This window comes from Castor canadensis, chromosome 16, assembly GCF_047511655.1.
Source record: "Castor canadensis chromosome 16, mCasCan1.hap1v2, whole genome shotgun sequence".
Classification (NCBI taxonomy): Eukaryota; Metazoa; Chordata; class Mammalia; order Rodentia; family Castoridae; genus Castor; species Castor canadensis.
Window position 1 is genome coordinate 29,143,140 of NC_133401.1, and position 18,203 is coordinate 29,161,342.

At 38.3% G+C, this 18,203-nt stretch overlaps 1 protein-coding gene across 1 annotated transcript; it reads left to right on the forward strand.

The window, feature by feature from the left end:
• Nucleotides 1–514: 514 nt before the first annotated feature.
• On the forward strand, nucleotides 515–12,728 carry LOC109678996 (vomeronasal type-1 receptor 3-like). Its single transcript, XM_074057381.1, has 3 exons — nucleotides 515–605; nucleotides 1,899–2,587; nucleotides 12,600–12,728. The coding sequence occupies exons 1-3, from the start codon at nucleotides 515–517 to the stop codon at nucleotides 12,726–12,728; spliced, it is 909 nt and encodes a 302-aa protein (XP_073913482.1).
• Nucleotides 12,729–18,203: the final 5,475 nt, after the last annotated feature.

The window sequence follows — 18,203 nt, forward strand, 5'->3', positions numbered from 1 at the left end:
AGTAAATGAAAGATTAACATGTTCTAACTTGTGGTCAAAAATAAATATAAAATCCACATTAAACATTCACACCCAGCTCATGATACATGGTCTTTCATAATTTTATTTTATATTTTAAAGGGGAAATTGTGGCATAGCCCAGTGAACAAAATTGCCTAGGCTGAACTACACTAGTAAGTGGATGAGTTTTCTAGCTCCAGAGTTGGATTGCTCTCATCCTCAAATTTGAGATCTTGTTAGTAAACCATGTTATTACCAGTGAGAGATCGAGGTTCCCAGAGTTGAGGGCATGCTGTGTCTCAGCAGCAGAGAGAGTGGAGTCAGGATCCAATCCTGGATTTGGTAAACCCAAAGTTGCAAGTTTCTCACTTCCCTGTTTTTAGTCCCATACTGTCTACACTGTACTTTCATAAGATGGATCTTATTTTCCTGAGAGTAAGGCATTTCTTGGTCTTGACTCATGACTCTTGACATTTGTTTAAAACTCATTTCTTCATTTTGCATGTGACTGCAGATGGTTCATGCTACAGGGTTGGCTAAGGATCAACTCCTTTGTGGATTTCACACCTGCAACCAGAGCAAGTCAGTTGGCACTGTGACCCCTGGTACCTTCTTATTCACTCCCTAGGGTTGGCCCATGAATGCTATGGATGATTGTGAGCCCAGATAAGTAGATTGATTTAACAGTAAACATCAGACTCAAACAAGGAGTCTGACAATCCTTGGCACTTAAGAATGAATGGAGATTTGAATAATGATTGCAGTGTTTAACTTTTGTGTGGCTGAAGTCCATTCAGGAAGAGCTCTCCAGAAACTCATTTCAGAGCATTCCCAGTAATGACTCAGGAAACTGTTCAGAATTAGACTAAATTGAGTACTGGGAATTTTTCTACAATGACTAGATTACTTAAGAGCATTTTAGAGTCACCTTTTGTACCCTGAGACCTACTGACTCTTGAGAGCTTATTTGGAGGTTCTAGCAGGGGAGCGCAGCTACTTGTATACCCTTGACCAAAGAATGGTCCTCCTCTATCGGGGAAGGTCGTCCTCTTCAACCGATGCGCAGCTTTGGGAGGGACGCACGTGGAGCAGTGAGGGAGGAAGGGGACACCCGCCTAGCCAGCCAGATCAGCTGAATCAACCCTGGCGATCAATGGGGTGACAGATGTCACAGCCAGATCGCCCTCACATCCACCTACTGACTCTTTATGGAATCTTGTGTGCATGTATGGATACATCATAATGAACCACACTACTATGTGCAATTAACACATTAATCAAAACCAATTAAAATTAGATGAACCACAGAAAAATGGCTGGATAAACTAAAACTTGCTTTTCAGTAACACCTTCTAAACTGTTTTATACAAAGCTATTTGTTTCCTGAACTCTGAGGAATAAGTTGAGCGTTTCAACTCAGTTTTAAAATGTTGACTACCGATTCTCTCATCATGTTGTAAAACCACTTAGCTAACTTCAGATTTTAGAAGTTATGTAGGTTTTTCAACTTCATCTGAGATTCATGCATTATGATGACAGGGAAGATCCTGGCAAAAACTGAAGTTTTATAGCACATCTTTGCTGATGTCTCTTTTCACGAATCATTTATTCAGCATGTACTTTTTGAAAATCAATTATGAGTTAGCCATAATGTTGTACATGACTCTTGAATTGTGGTGGGAAGTCCAAGTGTAAAATTAAATATAAAAATATAAAATCAAAAAGATAAACTACATAGTGTCAGTGAGATGTCCTCCATATGGGGCCCCTCTTATAGACTGTAACACATCTCCATTTTCAGGAAAAGATCCAGAAACTTTTCACTAGGACAGATCACTAAGAAGAATCCTGTCACCAGCATTGGCCCAACCTGTTCTTCACTCTACCCCAATCTGAAGTGGCTCTAAAGACTGCCTTGCTTTTCCACAGTGGGGTTGGGACTGTGGCCAATGTCATTCTATTTTTCCATAATGTATCTCCACTCTTGGTTGGACATAGACTGAGACCCACACAGGTGCTTTTCACCCACCTGGCCTCAGCCAATACCTTGGTTCTTCTCTCTACTGGGATCCCCCACTCCATGGTGGCTTTTGTTCCAAGGAATTCCCTGTCCAGTCTTGGATGTAAACTTACCTACTACATTCACCAAATGGGTCATACTGCCACTCTGTGCTCCACCTGTGTTCTGAGCATCTATCAGGCTGTCACTGTCATCCCTATGAATGCAGGGAGGATAATAATCAAAGGAAAAGCCCAGGAGATCACTAGACCTTCCTGCTACACCTGTTGGATGTTCAGTACCTTAATAAATGTCTATATTCCCATGAGAGTCACTGGCCTACAGGACAAACACAACTACACTGATACAGAAGTCCAGTGGTTCTGCTCATCCTTGGGTCCTAGTGTGGGCTTTGTTATCTTGTTGTTCATCTCCAAAGCCACATTTATTGGCCTTACAGGCTCAGCCAGTGGCTCCATGGTTCTTCTCCTGTGCAGACACCACAAGAGAAAACAGCATATTCATACTTCCAACTTATACCACAAAGGCCCCCCAGAATCCAGAGCTGCTCACACCATCCTGATGCTGGTGGCCTTCTTCATCTTTTTTTACATACTCGATTCCATTTTTACTTTTTATATCACTGCTTTTGTGCAGTCTCACCTATGGGTGATACATGTCTCTTACATTTTGAATTCATGTTTCCCTACTGTTTGCCTCATACTGCTGATTTTTAGGGATCCTAGAACTCCTAGTTTCTGCTTTTGAATTGTTAAAGATAAGTGTGTGTCGACATGTATACAAGACAGTTTCAATAACAACCATGACAACTCTGCTCAGAATCATTTAGTGAATGTTAATAGTTACCATGAAATCCACAATGATCTTAGAAGCTTAATTTGATTACAGGGCTGTACAGAGAGGTTTGACAGTCTGTAGAATAAATGTTAGACTCAGAAAAGATCCATAACATTATTGTTTATTTTGTTGGTTGGTTTCATAAAGACAAGGTCTTGGCATGTAGCTCTGGTTAGCCTGGAACTTGTGATCCTCTTGCCTGTGCCTTCCTCATGCTGAGATTGGGCTTTGGTGTGGCTCAAGTGGTAGAGCATCTGCTTAGCAACCTCAAGGCCCAGAGTACAAACCCCAGTAATACAAAAACAAAATCTAACCAAGTTCTGGGATTACAAGCACATGCCATCACACCTAGTCATAACATTTTTGAAGATATGAGCTTTCCACACTACTGAGGAGCAGTGTAAAAGTAATTTCTTTTCTTTAAGAGCATTTGAAGACTTTTCACATTTGCCTTAATGTGGATGTGGTTAATGCCTTCCAGAAATTGGTACATAATTCAAATGGATTCAGATAAATTTTGCTCCATAGATGGCTGTAAAGGGGGAAAAGATAGCCAGATACACTGTCACATACCCATAATTCCTGCCAATTGGAGAGTGAGGCAGGAGGATGATCTAGGCTATATCATGAGATTGTGTACAACAAAACAAAAACAAGAGCATTTTCCAAAGCTTACACAGTTCTCACATTCCTCAGCAGCAAGGAGTCCCCTTCACCCTACCAGATTGTCACAAGGCTGTGAACACAGAGGTTAAATATAAGACAGCAAGTACCAGTTTAGTTATAATAGGTCAGAGGAGAAAGTGCTGAGGAATGTATAATGAGAGTTTCTTCTAAAGGAATTCCCAGGGATCCCTTTTGATCATGACACCTGAGAAAGGTTCATGGCTCCTTCCATTCTACTTGTTACCCCCACACAGCCCACCAATAAAACAATCAATCTTCATAGGTTTTCCCAATGCATTTTAACCTGTTCTCACTTCATTTCATCCTTTTGATACTCTTGTGAGAAAACATTGCAAATTAATAAAGAGTATGAATTTGATAAAGGACATAAAGCAAAATAAAATGGAAAACTTAATCTGGATTTTCCTGATCCCTGTCATGGCAGTAGCTATATAACGTATGTTTAATGTAGAACATGTTGAGAGGGCTTATTCAGAAACTGTATTTGACCTTTTCAAGGGTTTCATTTTAATGAACCTGGCCCAGGAAGACTTGGAAACCAACCCTATCACTATGTTTTACAAATTTTTCTCTATCCCAAGATTGACAAGGACCAGATTGTTATTTTTCTTTTTATAGCATGAGACACTTATGAGATTCTGCACACACTTCTGCTCTAGACTAAAAACTTTTAAGATTGAAAACTCTTTGCTAAATATAGGAATATAAGAACTTCTATGGGAGCAGTTTAAAGGCAATATTAGCAGTCATTTCTGTCACTGAATGATCTGTATTTCATGTGCATATTGCATTACATCCTCCCATCGGGGATACCATTAGTGGTTTTATAGATGATATCACAAAGGGCCAAGTTTCCAAGTAAAATGTGCTTACATGGCTAGAGAACACATGTTCAGAACATTTGATATCACTTCTTCAAATCCATAAGGAAGCCAGATGACAGTGGCTCACACCTGTAATCTTATTTCCTCAGGAGGCAGAGATCAGGAGGATTGTAGGTCAAAGCTAGCCCCAAGCAAATTGTATGTGAGGCCTTAACTTGAAAAAAATGACCACAAAAAAGGGCTGGTAAAATGGCTCCAGGTGTAGGCCCACAGTTCAAACCTCAGTACTACAAAAAAAAAATCCTGGAGGAGGATTCATAGTCACTTTTATGTGCTTTACGCTCTGTATGCACATGTGTGTCCTAATTAAGATGTAGGAAGAAAAATATGTGATAGCCTGAAATATGTCTATTTCCTCAAATAATATTTTGAGCACCTAGGACACATTGAAGGTAAAAAAAAATCCCTGCCATCCTGAAGCTCACATTCTAGTGGCAAGGTAAATTCACTATATGGTACATTTGAAGGTAAGAACACTGGGGAAAATAGAGATAATAAGAGATTTCAAAAGTGTGTGATGTTTGAATGGGTTTTTCCATGCATTTGAAAGTTTGATACAATGTTCTTATTTATGAAAAAAGGTAATTTGCAGACAATGTGGGAAATAATGCATAATAGTGTTCCAAACACATTGATTCCTGGTTCTAATTCACTCCTGAAGAGTTCTGAGATGTTTATCCCCATTTTTTTCATCTGATAAAATTGAAGGCAATGGGAAATGAATTGCCCTGCCTATGTTAGATGAAGGAGTAAATCAAGAATATTTATTCTTTGTCTATATTTCAATGCTCCATAACCTGAATATAACCTTCTTTTAAGGAAATAAGGTAAGTAGAAATGGAATGCTAAATATTGCCAGAATCCATATTATCATTAAAACAACAGGTATAGAGACTCGAGAAAGAATATTGAAGTCTGTGAGAGAGAAAAAACAAGTAACATACAAAGGTAAACCCATCAAAATCACAGCAGACTTCTCATCAGAAACATTAAAAGCAAGAAGAGTGTGGGGTGAGATCTTCCGGGTACTGAATGAAAACAACTTCAACCCTAGGATACTCTACCCTGCAAAACTATCATTCAAAATAGATGGAGCAATAAAAGTCTTCCATGATAAGCAGAAACTAAAACAATATATGACCACAAAGCCACCACTACAAAAGGTTCTTCACACAGAAAGTGAAACCCAACATAACCATGAAAGGACAGGCACCACCAAACTATAGGAAAAGAAAAAGCAAGAAAGTAGAGAGTAACCTCAATTTAGGTACACACAATCAAACCTTCAAACAACTAAGACAACTAAATGACAGGAATCACCACATATCTATCAGTACTAACACTTAATGTTAATGGACTTAATTCCCCTATCAAAAGACACCGTTTGATAAACTGGATTAAAAAGGAAGATCCAACAATTTGTTGCTTACAGGAGACCCATCTCACCAACAGAAATAAGCATAGGCTTAGGATGAAAGGCTGGAAGAAGATTTACCAAGCCAATGGCCCCCCAAAATAGTCAAGAGTAGCAATACTTATCTCGGACAAAGTTGACTTCAAAACTACATTGATCAAATGAGATAAAGAAGGACATTCCATACTAATAAAAGAGGAAATAGACCAAAAGGAAATAACAATTATCAACCTATATGCACCCAATGTCAGCGCACCCAATTTCATCAAACATACCCTGAAGGACCTAAAAGCATATATTAACTTCAACACAGTGGTCATGGGAGATTTTAACATGTCATTATCATCAATAGATAGGTCATCCAAACAAAAATCAGTAAAGTAATCCTAGATCTAAAATATACCACAGATCAAATGGACCTAGTTGATGTCTACAGAACATTTCATCCAACTTCTACACAATATACATTTTTCTCAGCAGCCCATGGAACCTTCTCCAAAATAGAACATATCCTAGAGCACAAAGCAAGCCTCAGCAAATATAAGAAAATAGAAATTAGACTGTGCATACTATCTGATCACAATGCAGTAAAACTAGAATTCAACAACAAAAATAAAGACAAAAAACATGCAAACAGCTGGAAACTAAATAACTCATTGCTTAATGAACAATAGGTCATTAATGAAATAAAAGAGGAAATTAAAAAGTTCCTGGAAGTCAATGAAAATGAAAAAACAACCTACCACAACCTATGGGACACAGCAAGGCAGTCCTGAGAGGAAAGTTTATAGCCATGAGTGCATATATTAAAAAAACTGAAAGATCTCAAATTAATGACCTAATGATACATCTCAAACTCCTAGAAAAACAAGAACAAGCAAATCCCAAAACAAATAAAAGGAGAGAAATAATAAAAATAAGAGCTGAAATCAATGAAATAGAAACCAAAAAAACCATACAAAGAATTAATGAAACAAAAAGTTGGTTCTTAGAAAAAACAAACAAGATCAACAAACCCCTGGCAAACGTGACTAAAATGAGGAGAGAAAAAACCCAAATCAGTAGAATCAGGAACGCAAAAGGGAGATAAACAATAAACACCATGGAAGTTCAGGAAATCATCAGAGACTACTTTGAGAACCTATATTCAAATAAATTCAAAAATCTTAAAGAAATGGACAGATTTCTAGATACATATGATCATCCAAAACTGAACCAAGAAGACATTAATCACCTGAATAGATCTATAACACAAAATGAAATTGAAGCAGCAATCAAGAATCTTCCTAAAAAGAAAAGTCCAGGACCTGATGGATTCTCTGCTGAATTCTATCAGACCTTTAAAGAAGAACTGATACTAACCCTTCTTAAACTGTTCCATGAAATAGAAAGAGAAGGAAAACTGCCTAACCCATTTTATGATGCCAGTATTACACTTATCCCAAAACCGGGCAAAGACACCTCCAAAAAGGAGAACTATAGGCCAATCTCCTTAATGAACATTGATGCAAAAGTCCTCCATAAAATAATGACAAACCGAATTCAACAACACATCAAAAAGACCATTCACCATGACCAAATAGGCTTCATCACAGGAATGGAGGGGTGGTTCAACATACGAAAATCAATAAACGTAATAAACCACATTAACAGAAGCAAAGACAAAAACCACTTGATCATCTCAATAGATGCAGAAAAAGCCTTTGATAAGCTCCAACATCATTTCATGATAAAAGCTCTAAGAAAACTAGGAATAGAAGGAAAGTACCTCAACATTATAAAAGCTATATATGACAAATCTACAGCCAGCATTATACTGAATGGAGAAAAATTCCTAAAATCAGGAACTAGACAAGAATGCCCACTACCTCCATTCCTATTAACATAGTACTGGAATTCCTAGCCAGAGAAATTAGGCAAGAAGAAGGAATAAAAGGAATACAAATAGGTAAAGAAACTGTCAAAATATCCCTATTTGCAGACGATATGATCCTATACCTTAAAGACCCAAAAAAACTCTACTCAAAAGCTCCTAGACTCCATCAATAGCTATAGCAAGGTAGCAGGATATAAAATCAACATAGAAAAATCATTAACATTTCAATACAATAATAATGAACAAACTGAGAAAGAATATATGAAAACAATTCCATTTACAATAGCCTCAAAAAAATCAAATACCTAGGTATAAACCTAACAAAAGATGTGAATGACCTCTACAAGGAAAACTACACACTGATGAAGAAAGAGATTGAGGAAAACTATAGAAATTGGAGAGATCTCTTGTGCTCATGGATTGGTAGAATCAACATAGTAAAAATGTCTATACTCCCAAAAGTAATCTACATGTTTAATGCAATTCCCATCAAAATTCCAATGACATTCATTAAAGAGATTGAAAAATTTACTGTTAAATTTATATGGGAACATAAGAGGCCACAAATAGCCAAGGCAATACTCAGTAAAAAGAACAACACTGGAGGTATCACAATACCCAACTTCAAACTATATTACAAAGCAATAACAATAAAAACAGCATGGTACTGGCACAAAAACAGACATGAAGACCAGTGGAACAGAATAGAGGACCCAGATATGAAGCCATACAACTATAACAAACTTGTCTTTGACAAAGGTGCTAAAAATATACAGTGGAGAAATAGCAGCCTCTTCAACAAAAACTGCTGGGAAAACTGGTTAGCAGTCTGCAAAAAACTGAAACTAGATCCATGTATATTACCCTATACCAATATTAACTCAAAATGGATCAAGGATCTTAATATCAGACCACAAACTCTAAAGTTGCTAAAGGAAAGAGTAGGAAATACTCTGGAATTAATAGGTATAAGCAAGAACTTTCTCAACGGAACCCCAGCAGCTCAGCAACTAAGAGATAGCGTAGATAAATGGGACCTCATAAAACTAAAAAGCTTCTTCTCAACAAAAGAAATGGTCTCTAAACTGAAGAGACCACCTACAGAGTGGGAGAAAATATTTGCCAGCTATACATCAGACAAAGGACTGATAACCAGAATATATAGGGAACTCAAAAAACTAAATTCTCCCAAAATTAATGAACCAATAAAGAAATGGGCATGTGAACTAAACAGAACTTTCTCAAAAGAAGAAATTCAAATGGCCAAAAAACACATGAAAAAGTGTTCACCATCCCTAGCAATAAAGGAAATGCAAATTAAAACCACGCTAAGATTCCACCTCACCCCTGTTAGAATAGCCATCATTAGCAACACCACTAACAATAGGTGTTGGCGAGGATGCAGGGAAAAAGGAACCCTCTTACACTGTTGGTGGGAATGTAAACTAGTACAACCACTCTGGAAAAAAATTTGGAGGCTACTTAAAAATCTAAACTTAGATCTACCATATGATCCAGCAATACCACTCCTGGGGATATACCCAAAAGACTGTGACACAGGTTACTCCAGAGGCACCTGCACACCCATATTTATTGTAGCACTATTCACAATAGCCAAGTTATGGAAACAGCCAAGATGCCCCACCACTGACGAATGGATTAAGAAAATGTGGTATCTATACACAATGGAATTTTATGCAGCCATGAAGAAGAACGAAATGTTATCATTCGCCTGTAAATGGATGGAATTGGAGAACATCATTCTGAGGTTAGCCTGGCCCAAAAGACCAAAATCGTATGTTCTCCCTCATATGTGGACATTAGATCAAGGGCAAACACAACAAGGGGATTGGACTTTGAGCACATGATAAAAGCGAGAGCACACAAGGGAGTGGTGAGGATAGGTAAGACACCTAAAAAATTAGCTAGTGTTTGTTGCCCTTAACTCAGAGAAACTAAAGCAGATACCTTAAAAGCAACTGAGGCCAATAGGAGAAGGGGACCAGGAACTAGAGAAAAGGTTAGATCAAAAAGAATTAACCTAGAAGGAACACACATGCACAGGATATCAATGTGAGTCAACTCCCTGTATAGCTATCCTTATCTCAACTAGCAAAAACCCTTGTTCCTTCCTATTATTGCTTATACTCTCTCTTCAACAAAATTAGAAATAAGGGCAAAATAGTTTCTGCCTGGTAGCGAGGGGTAAAGGAGGGTAAGGGAGGGGGCAAGGGGAATTGGGAGAAATGACCCAAACATTGTATGCACACATGAATAAAATAAAAATTAAAAAAATATTGCCGGAAACATCTAGATATGTGGACAAAGGTGAAGCAATACATATGATGGCTTCCATGAATACTTGCAGCTGTCGCACCCTTGTATAATCTCTTCCCTTGGAGTTATGACTAATACATTAGGTCCTTGGTAGCTGAGGGTATCTCTTTCCAAGGAAAAACAGTGAATGCTCAGAAAGCGAGACTTCAGTGCTGTACTGCAGACACTGCCCTCATTTTTCCCATAACTCTATCCACCATCCACTGAAGACACACCGTCCTTCAACAAATCTAAATTTTTTTACTTTGTCACTTAAGCACATTAACTTTTGCTTTGCTTTTGGGGTACCATCTACTTTTGCAGAGGCAGATTTTTCACAAAATTAGGAGCCTGGAAATACTCAACAGATCACACAACAATTTAAACAAAACTGCCCCTAACATGGAACTGACTGAGAGCTTGGCCACAGCAACTGAAAGTTTAAAATTTTTGTCTTCGAAAATTTCTTTCGATATTTATGCTTGACCAAAACTGTTTTAACAAATCTGAAAGTAAGATAGGCTTACTTTCAGAAACAAGGATGATATGTCACTTCCTGGACAAATTGATATAAAATTGTCTCTTCTAACAAGACTCTGGCAAACTCTTTCAATACTCTCTAAAATTTCATGAAGTCAGCTTGAATTAGAGAGGTTAATATGAAAAGTTACTGAGGACTGTTGCTGGCCAGCTGCCATCTTGCATCTTGGCGCTAAGGCCCTTAGTGCAGCAACTGCTGTGGAACTGAACTGGATTCTACCAACAGCCATGTGATCATAGAGGCATATTCTTTTCCAGTTAGACATTGCAGCCTTGTGAGAAATCCTGAAGAATAGCTCTGACTAGCTCTTGATTAACTTAAAATGTGAGATAATAAATATATATGTTGCCTTAGCTCTAAGTTTGTGGTGATTTGTTATGTGGCAATAGCTAACTAATACAGAAAAGAAGAGAATCTTTTCTTTACATGAAGGAATTTAATGGTATGCAACTTCAAAGTAGCCAGGTGAAAACTGACCATTTTCCTTCTCTAGTAATGAAAGATGTGTAAGAAAGCATAGAACATTTAAACATAATATATTAAGTCCACTTTCCCTGTATCAAACATATTAAGTAATTCTGGTCACTGCCTCTTACTTGGCATTGACCACAGATTGTCTGTGAGCCTGACAAATATGATCACTCTACCCACAGGCAAGACTATTCTCATTTTACTGCAGGTATTTAAAGCTAGCAGCATAGTTTATCATCTTCTACGACCTAGACAATCTCAACACAGAACTGTTACCACCACCAAGGAAAATAGCGCCCAAATTCTCCAAGTGCAATCTAGGTGCCCCCAAACCTAAAGAATCTATCCATCTCCTTCATCTCTCAAATTATTTCCAAGAAGATTGAGATTTTCAGTGTTCCACTGCTGATGAGAAGAGCAGCAAGAGAATGATATCAGCACATGGTTAACATGTGCCCTCCCAGCCTATAGCATGAAAGATGACAGGTGAATTGGGACCCAATCCTTGAGAGGAAATGGCAGGCAGTGTAGATAAAACTAGAAATTTACCAAATAATGCCCCAGTCACAAGCTCTAGACAGAAGAATTTACCATTCAACAAAACAGTATTTGAGGTACCAGATCATTATGTGTGAATTTCATTTCCTCTAACTTCCTTTTGCTCTTATCTGTTCTTCATCCTTTCTGAACTCCAAGCAGGTATTTTGCTCCACAGGTACCTACCTAATATCCTCTAACTTGCAGTTCAAATGTTTCAAAGCAATATATATAAGCTCCATCCCTGCATCCCTTATATCATTGTTCCGAAGCTCCAGGCTCTTGACATTTAATAATAGCTGGTCAGTATCTCAACAGTTGACACAGGTTTAAAAACACAACCAGATAGCCTTCAAACATAAACATGAGCTTTAGTCATGACCTCTTATCTAGAGGTATTTTTGTTTGTTTGTTTTGTGGGAGGGAGAGATGACCTTTATTGAGTTTATCTTCCAGAGTAGAAGTTATGTCTGCTCAAAAACAAATGTTTATTTATGTAACTTTTTTTCTCCATACTGGGTTTTGAACTTAGGAACTCACACTTGCCAGGCAGGCACTCTATCACTTAAGCCACTCCATTAGCCCTGTTTTGTGTTGGGTATTTTCAAGATAAAACTATTGGCTGGGCTGGCTTCAAACTGAGAGCCTCCTGATGTCTGCCTCCTCAGTAGCTGGGATTACAGGCATGAGCCACTGGAGCCCCACACTGTTCTGTAACTTTTGCATCACAATTAAACTTTGTTTTTTTTTTTTAAAGTCAACTCAATCAAAACCTACTACTTCAGAATCAATAGCTAAGACTCTAATGAAGAAATTTGGTTGGTTGGAAAGTTAACTAAACTCCCAATCTGATCATATAGAATTACAAAAAGGCAAAACTGTTTTTTTTTTCGACAGAGATACAGTCCACTGAAATCACCAACATTGGACAACTTCTAGAGTATTTAGAGCCCTGGGATAATAAGGAATCCAAGCATCCTTTAGACAGTCTTCTATTGTCCTGTCTTCCCAACCAGAGATTTGTGGATGAGGATGATGAGGCCACCATCAGCAAGCATAGCCTTGATGAGAGACTTCAATTCTTCTTCATGAATGGAAAGTTACAAGTGATGAGCGGTAATACGCTTTACCTTTCAGTGTTTTGATGCATTTCCTACCAGTTCAAATACCTCTGTGGTGAGGCACTCCAGATGGCTGCATTGTGCACAGGGGCAGCCACATCCACAGATCCATGGCTGGTTGTCCTAGATTTACGTGTCAATGAATATGACCCACTGGGAACTGAAAATGGGCTCTCTGTGAGTGGAAAACTGCCTTTGTCTCAGCCTTCCAAGAGTTCTTCCTGGCCTTACCACCAGCCATTTCTGAATTCTGCTGAAGCTCAAACAAGCAAGGCAGAGAAAAGGCCAGTCCAACACACAGTGAGTTCCCACAGCATACTCCTTTGTTGCACCATGATTCAAACTGTCCTTGTATAGGAAGTTTTATATCATGGAGTGTTAAGTGTTCTTGAACCTAGTTCATGATGTTCATAATGAAGAGACTCAAATATAAGAATAAGAGCACTTTCAACATCTGCATACCAAGAATTGCTTGATACTCCTACACAAATTAACTCACACGGTGATCCAAAGGGTCTTACATTCTGATTTACAAACAGGGAATCTGAAGTCAGAATATGTTAAGCATTTTTGTTCAAGGACATGTATAACTGGAATTCCTGCTTCCAACCCATTTCTTTGTGGTTCTGAGCTTGAACTCTGGAGAATTACCTTAGGCAACATCTTCTGACATTCATTCTGATACATGAGTATCAAAACTCAACACTGTAGAAGATCTAAATGTACTTTATAACAAAAAAAGTGCTACTCCACAGGTTTTTCCTTTACTCAAAGTAAGCACAGTCCTTCCAATTGCTCATTCCCTTCTTTGTGATTTGCCTTCTTTTCTTCCCCATCCACATCTTGGACATCATCTACTACTACAATTCTACTCATTTCAACTCCACATGAGCCCTCTTGCTGGTCCTTCACTACAGTATGCCGTATCGACACCAAGGCTTTGTACTTAATACTGGCAATTCATTGCTCTTGAAAGATTTACTCCAGTGATCTTTGTCACTCAGTTCCTTCCATCACCCAAGGTTTTGCTCAACTTTCCCTTGTCAGTGAGTGTTACGTTGACTGCCATTGCTTACAGATGGCCATGTCCCGCCACTGGCACTCTTGACCATGCATCCTGACCTGCTTTTTAAAAAAGTAGTTCCAGAGAACGTTTTACTATTTGATGAATAAGTTGACAACCTTTCTCTGTAAAGGGCCAGGTAATAAATGTTTTAGCCTTTGTGGACCATACAGTCTTTCAAAATGACTCATTTTATCATGGAACCCAAGAGAATTTATAAACATGAAAATAAATGGCTGTGTTCCAATAAAACTTTACTTTTAAAGGTTGTTCCTTATTTCTGTTGCCAACTTGACACTCAAAATGTTATACTGTAAGGACATGATCATTGAGGAAAACCACACTGAGACTTAGTCTAGCTCCTGTAATTGACAGGCTGGAAGCATCAAGGGAAAAGTAAAAGCCAGGATGCCATGATTCTGTAAGCAATTTATACCCAAACCTAGAGGTTTAAGCATTATTCTCAGTAGAAGAAACTTTCCAGTGGAGGTGCACCAAGTTTCAGCAAAACAATAGGAAAGTAAACTTTCTGAGATCGTAAGTGGAAAAAGTAGCCAGGTGTGATAACTCATGCCTGTAATCCTACCTATTTAGGAGGAAGAAATCATGACCGTCCAAGGCAAAAACTTCATGATAACACATCTCAACCAATGACCTATCATCCCAGCTGTGCAGGGAATTATAGACAGGAAGATTGCATTCCAGACCCTATCTCAGAAATAACCAGTACTAAAAGGGCTGATAGAGTGGCTCAAGATGTAGAGCATCTGCCTAGCAAGTACAAGGCCCTAAATTCAAACCCCAGTACCACCAAAACAAACAAACAAGAAGTCACAAATCAATTACACAACATAACCACCTGAAAAAGGATTTTATATGAACCTCATCCAGAATCCACAAATGTCTCTGTGCCATCTGCTGCCACAGCCCATAATCTCTACCCATGACTTTGTTACTGGGAAGAGGAGATTAAAAGGATATGAAATAGTGCAAAGCGAAGTATAGAATTCATATCATGAAACAGCATAAAAAACTCACTGTTGCCATAACATGTTCATCTTACAGAAATTCCCCTACAGCATATTTTCCCCATTGTTTGATATGGCATATTTGGGAAAACTTAGCCTTAAGACACTTGGCAGTTTTAAAATTCTGTGATTCTAAAAAGGTTACTTTGTGGTTTGTATGTGAATATAGAACCTGTTGAAAATTTTGAAAGCAGAAGAAAAGAGGCAGCACCTCTGAATCCCTTGCACTTTGCATCTGTAAATTCATGTTATGGAGTCCACAAGTTTGTCTTTTAAGGTTTAACTTGCTGCCAATATCTCAAAGCTTACATATTCCCAATCTGGGTTTCCAGCCTCCATTTTAAAAGAGTTAGAAATAACTACAGTGAATTTCTGTTCCTTGTGGGGAAAGAGACAGTCCAGACAATTATACTTATGCCAGGGCATATATTTGTTTCATATAAAACATGGTAAATAGATTCTACCTTTTTAAATGTAACACCATGAAGTTCAGAGAAAATGGGCTTCTTATAAAGACAAGAGGATCCATTCTACTGTCCAGTTCTGCTTACTCAATTGTTTTGTGTCCTTCAGATCTAGAGTACCAATAAAGTCAGACATCCTTTGAGACTTGTTGCACAACCTATCACTTAAAATAAAACAAGCAGGCACAGTCTCATGCTATAATCCCAGCTAGTCAGGAGAAGAGATCAGGAAGAGATCAAGGTTCAAGTGCAGCCCAGGCAAAATTTAGTAAGACTCCATTTCAATAAATAAGCTGGGTGTGGTAGTGTGGATCTATGATCCCAGCTATGAGAGAGGCATAGGTAGGAGGATCGTGATCTGAGTTTGGCCCCATGCAAAAATGTGAGACTCTATATAAAAAAATAACTGAAGTAGAAATGGACTGAACATATGGCTCAAGTGGTAAATTACCCACCTCACAAGAAAAAGGGCCTGAGTTAAATCCTACTACCACAAGAAAGGATGTGCCAGAGCAGAGATTGGCAAATTATGGACCATTGGAGCAAAACCAGCACTCTGCCTGTTGCTTGATCTGGTACAGCTATGAGCTAAGAATAGTTTTCATGTGTTTATATTATCGAAAATATCTAAAGAAAAATAACGTTTCATGACAAACAAAAGTCATGTGGAATTTTAAGCATCATCCTTCTGTGTCTTTGGGTACATTAGCTGTGGATCTATGCACCATGGGTTGAAATTATTTTGTAATTGCATGTATAGATTCATGTTCAAACGTTTTCTTGTCATTATTCCCTAAATCATTAATATAACAACTATTTACCTAGTATTCACATTGTCTTGGACATTATAATACTCTAGAGAAGATTTTACCTACATGGGATGATTACTTAGGTTATATGCAAATAGTATACCATTTGACATAAGGGACGTGGGCATCCTCAAATATTGGCATGGTAGATATTTCAGGAAGCAATCCTCTGTAGGTACTGAGGAATACTCATAAATATTTCTGGTGCTGGAGATTACATTCAGGACCTTGCACATGCTAAGCACATGTTTTACCACTGAGCTATAAATACTACATGTTCTCTCTCATATGTGGTGCTAGAAAGATTGATCTGAATGTAGAATAGTGATCCTTAGAGGATAGAACAATGGGAAGAACGAGAAAAGATAGAAGTAATAATTTCCAGTGTTCGACAAAACAGCAAAGTATGGACCACTGAACCAAAAAGCAGAGTGACTGTAGTTCACAATGACTTGTCATTTGTTTTGTAATTCACTGCAGAAGAGGAACTCGATAGCTCCAAACATGAAGCAATGATAAGAGAAGGAAATGAAATTACTCTGATATGATCAGTACAAACAAAGAAAGAAGGAAAAGACAAGCTTCATAGCACTCCACACACAACATCCAGCTCAGTAAAAGAGCTGACTGTAGTTTTAAGTGAAAATGATTGGGACTTAATATAAGCACAGGGAGGTGTGTGTATACTTCATGCTTTTTTTTGGTAGTATTGGAGTACTGGAGTTTAAACTCAGGATGTCATATTTGTTAGGCAGGTGCTCTACCATTGAGCCATGCCCCAGCCCTTTTGCCCCAGCCTTTTTTTTTATTTTTGAAAGAGAGTCTCATCCATAGCCCCCCTGGACCATGAATCTCCTCCTTTTACTTCCCATGTAGCTGGGATAAGCAAGATGCCTTTGAGAGAGCAGAATGATGTCAGGTGACCTGGCTTCCTGGTTAGGAATGGAGCCCTATTGCTAACTCAGTGGTGTAGATAGGAATACATTCTAAATGATGTCTTGCTGGGCATTTATCTCACTGTACTGTGAATGCTGACGGTGCTTTCCCTTAAGTGTCAGGGTGCTTCTGTGTATTGTTAATAGAAAATTAACTCAAAGTGTCTCACAAGAAGCTTGCTGGTTCACAGACTCATAAAGGTGATGGTAGAACAGCATTTGTAAGTGACACCATCTTGGCTCAGCCTTCTTTCTCCTATGCAAGTTCCATCCACAACAGAGCCTTAGGAATAAGATAGCCTAAACCATCCCAGTTCTTAGTTTATCTTTTATAATGTTCAGTAAGGAAAAGAGAAGCCTGCTTCTGAAATTCCTACCAGGTGAACAAGGAAGAACTTTGTGAGAACACAGAGATTTATTATAAAGAAGTTTATCTATCCCTTTATGGACAAATCTCCGATGGAGAAGGTCACCTTTAGGTCATTGAGGGCAACCACTGTGGATGGGGATGAAGTCAGCTTCCTTTGGGCACATGGGTTTGTTATGGGGGAAAGGGCATGTTTGGAGCAACACTGGATCTGTGTTATAAAGATAAAAGCTCCAGAGAATTTATATTGGCAGCAGTCAACATGCTGGTTGGCACCTTCATTCCAAGCTCACGATTCATCTCCAGATAAAAAGTCTAGAGGTGAGTGCATATACATGTCAAATACAGATACACTGACCACATGTACAATGTCATCTACAGTATCAATGATCAGTTGAGGTAAGAGATAATAATCTGAGTCAAGTCTACACATGGAAGAATTACCTGTCTCTTTTCAAGTAGCTCTGGGGGCTGTCAATCCAGAACCACAATCTTCCTTCCAGAGAGAGAGGTTCTTCTTCATCTACGTGAAGTTCTATGGTGAAATAATACCAGAAAGCAGAGCCCAGGAATCTGTGCACTCTATTTCTTGGGAATAGGTCATTTGATAAAAGAAAATTGGGTACTTCTATAAAAGAGATGGATATAGGATGGTGAAAGAATGAAAAAATGTACACAACACTTATAGTCCTGACAGTTCAACAATTTCATCAAAAGATGTTATTACAATTATTAATACATATCAGGTGTACCAATTGACAGGATTCACTGTGATTTTTCATATATGTTCTGTTATGCATTGGTTGTGTCCATCTACCCCTTTTCCATTTTCA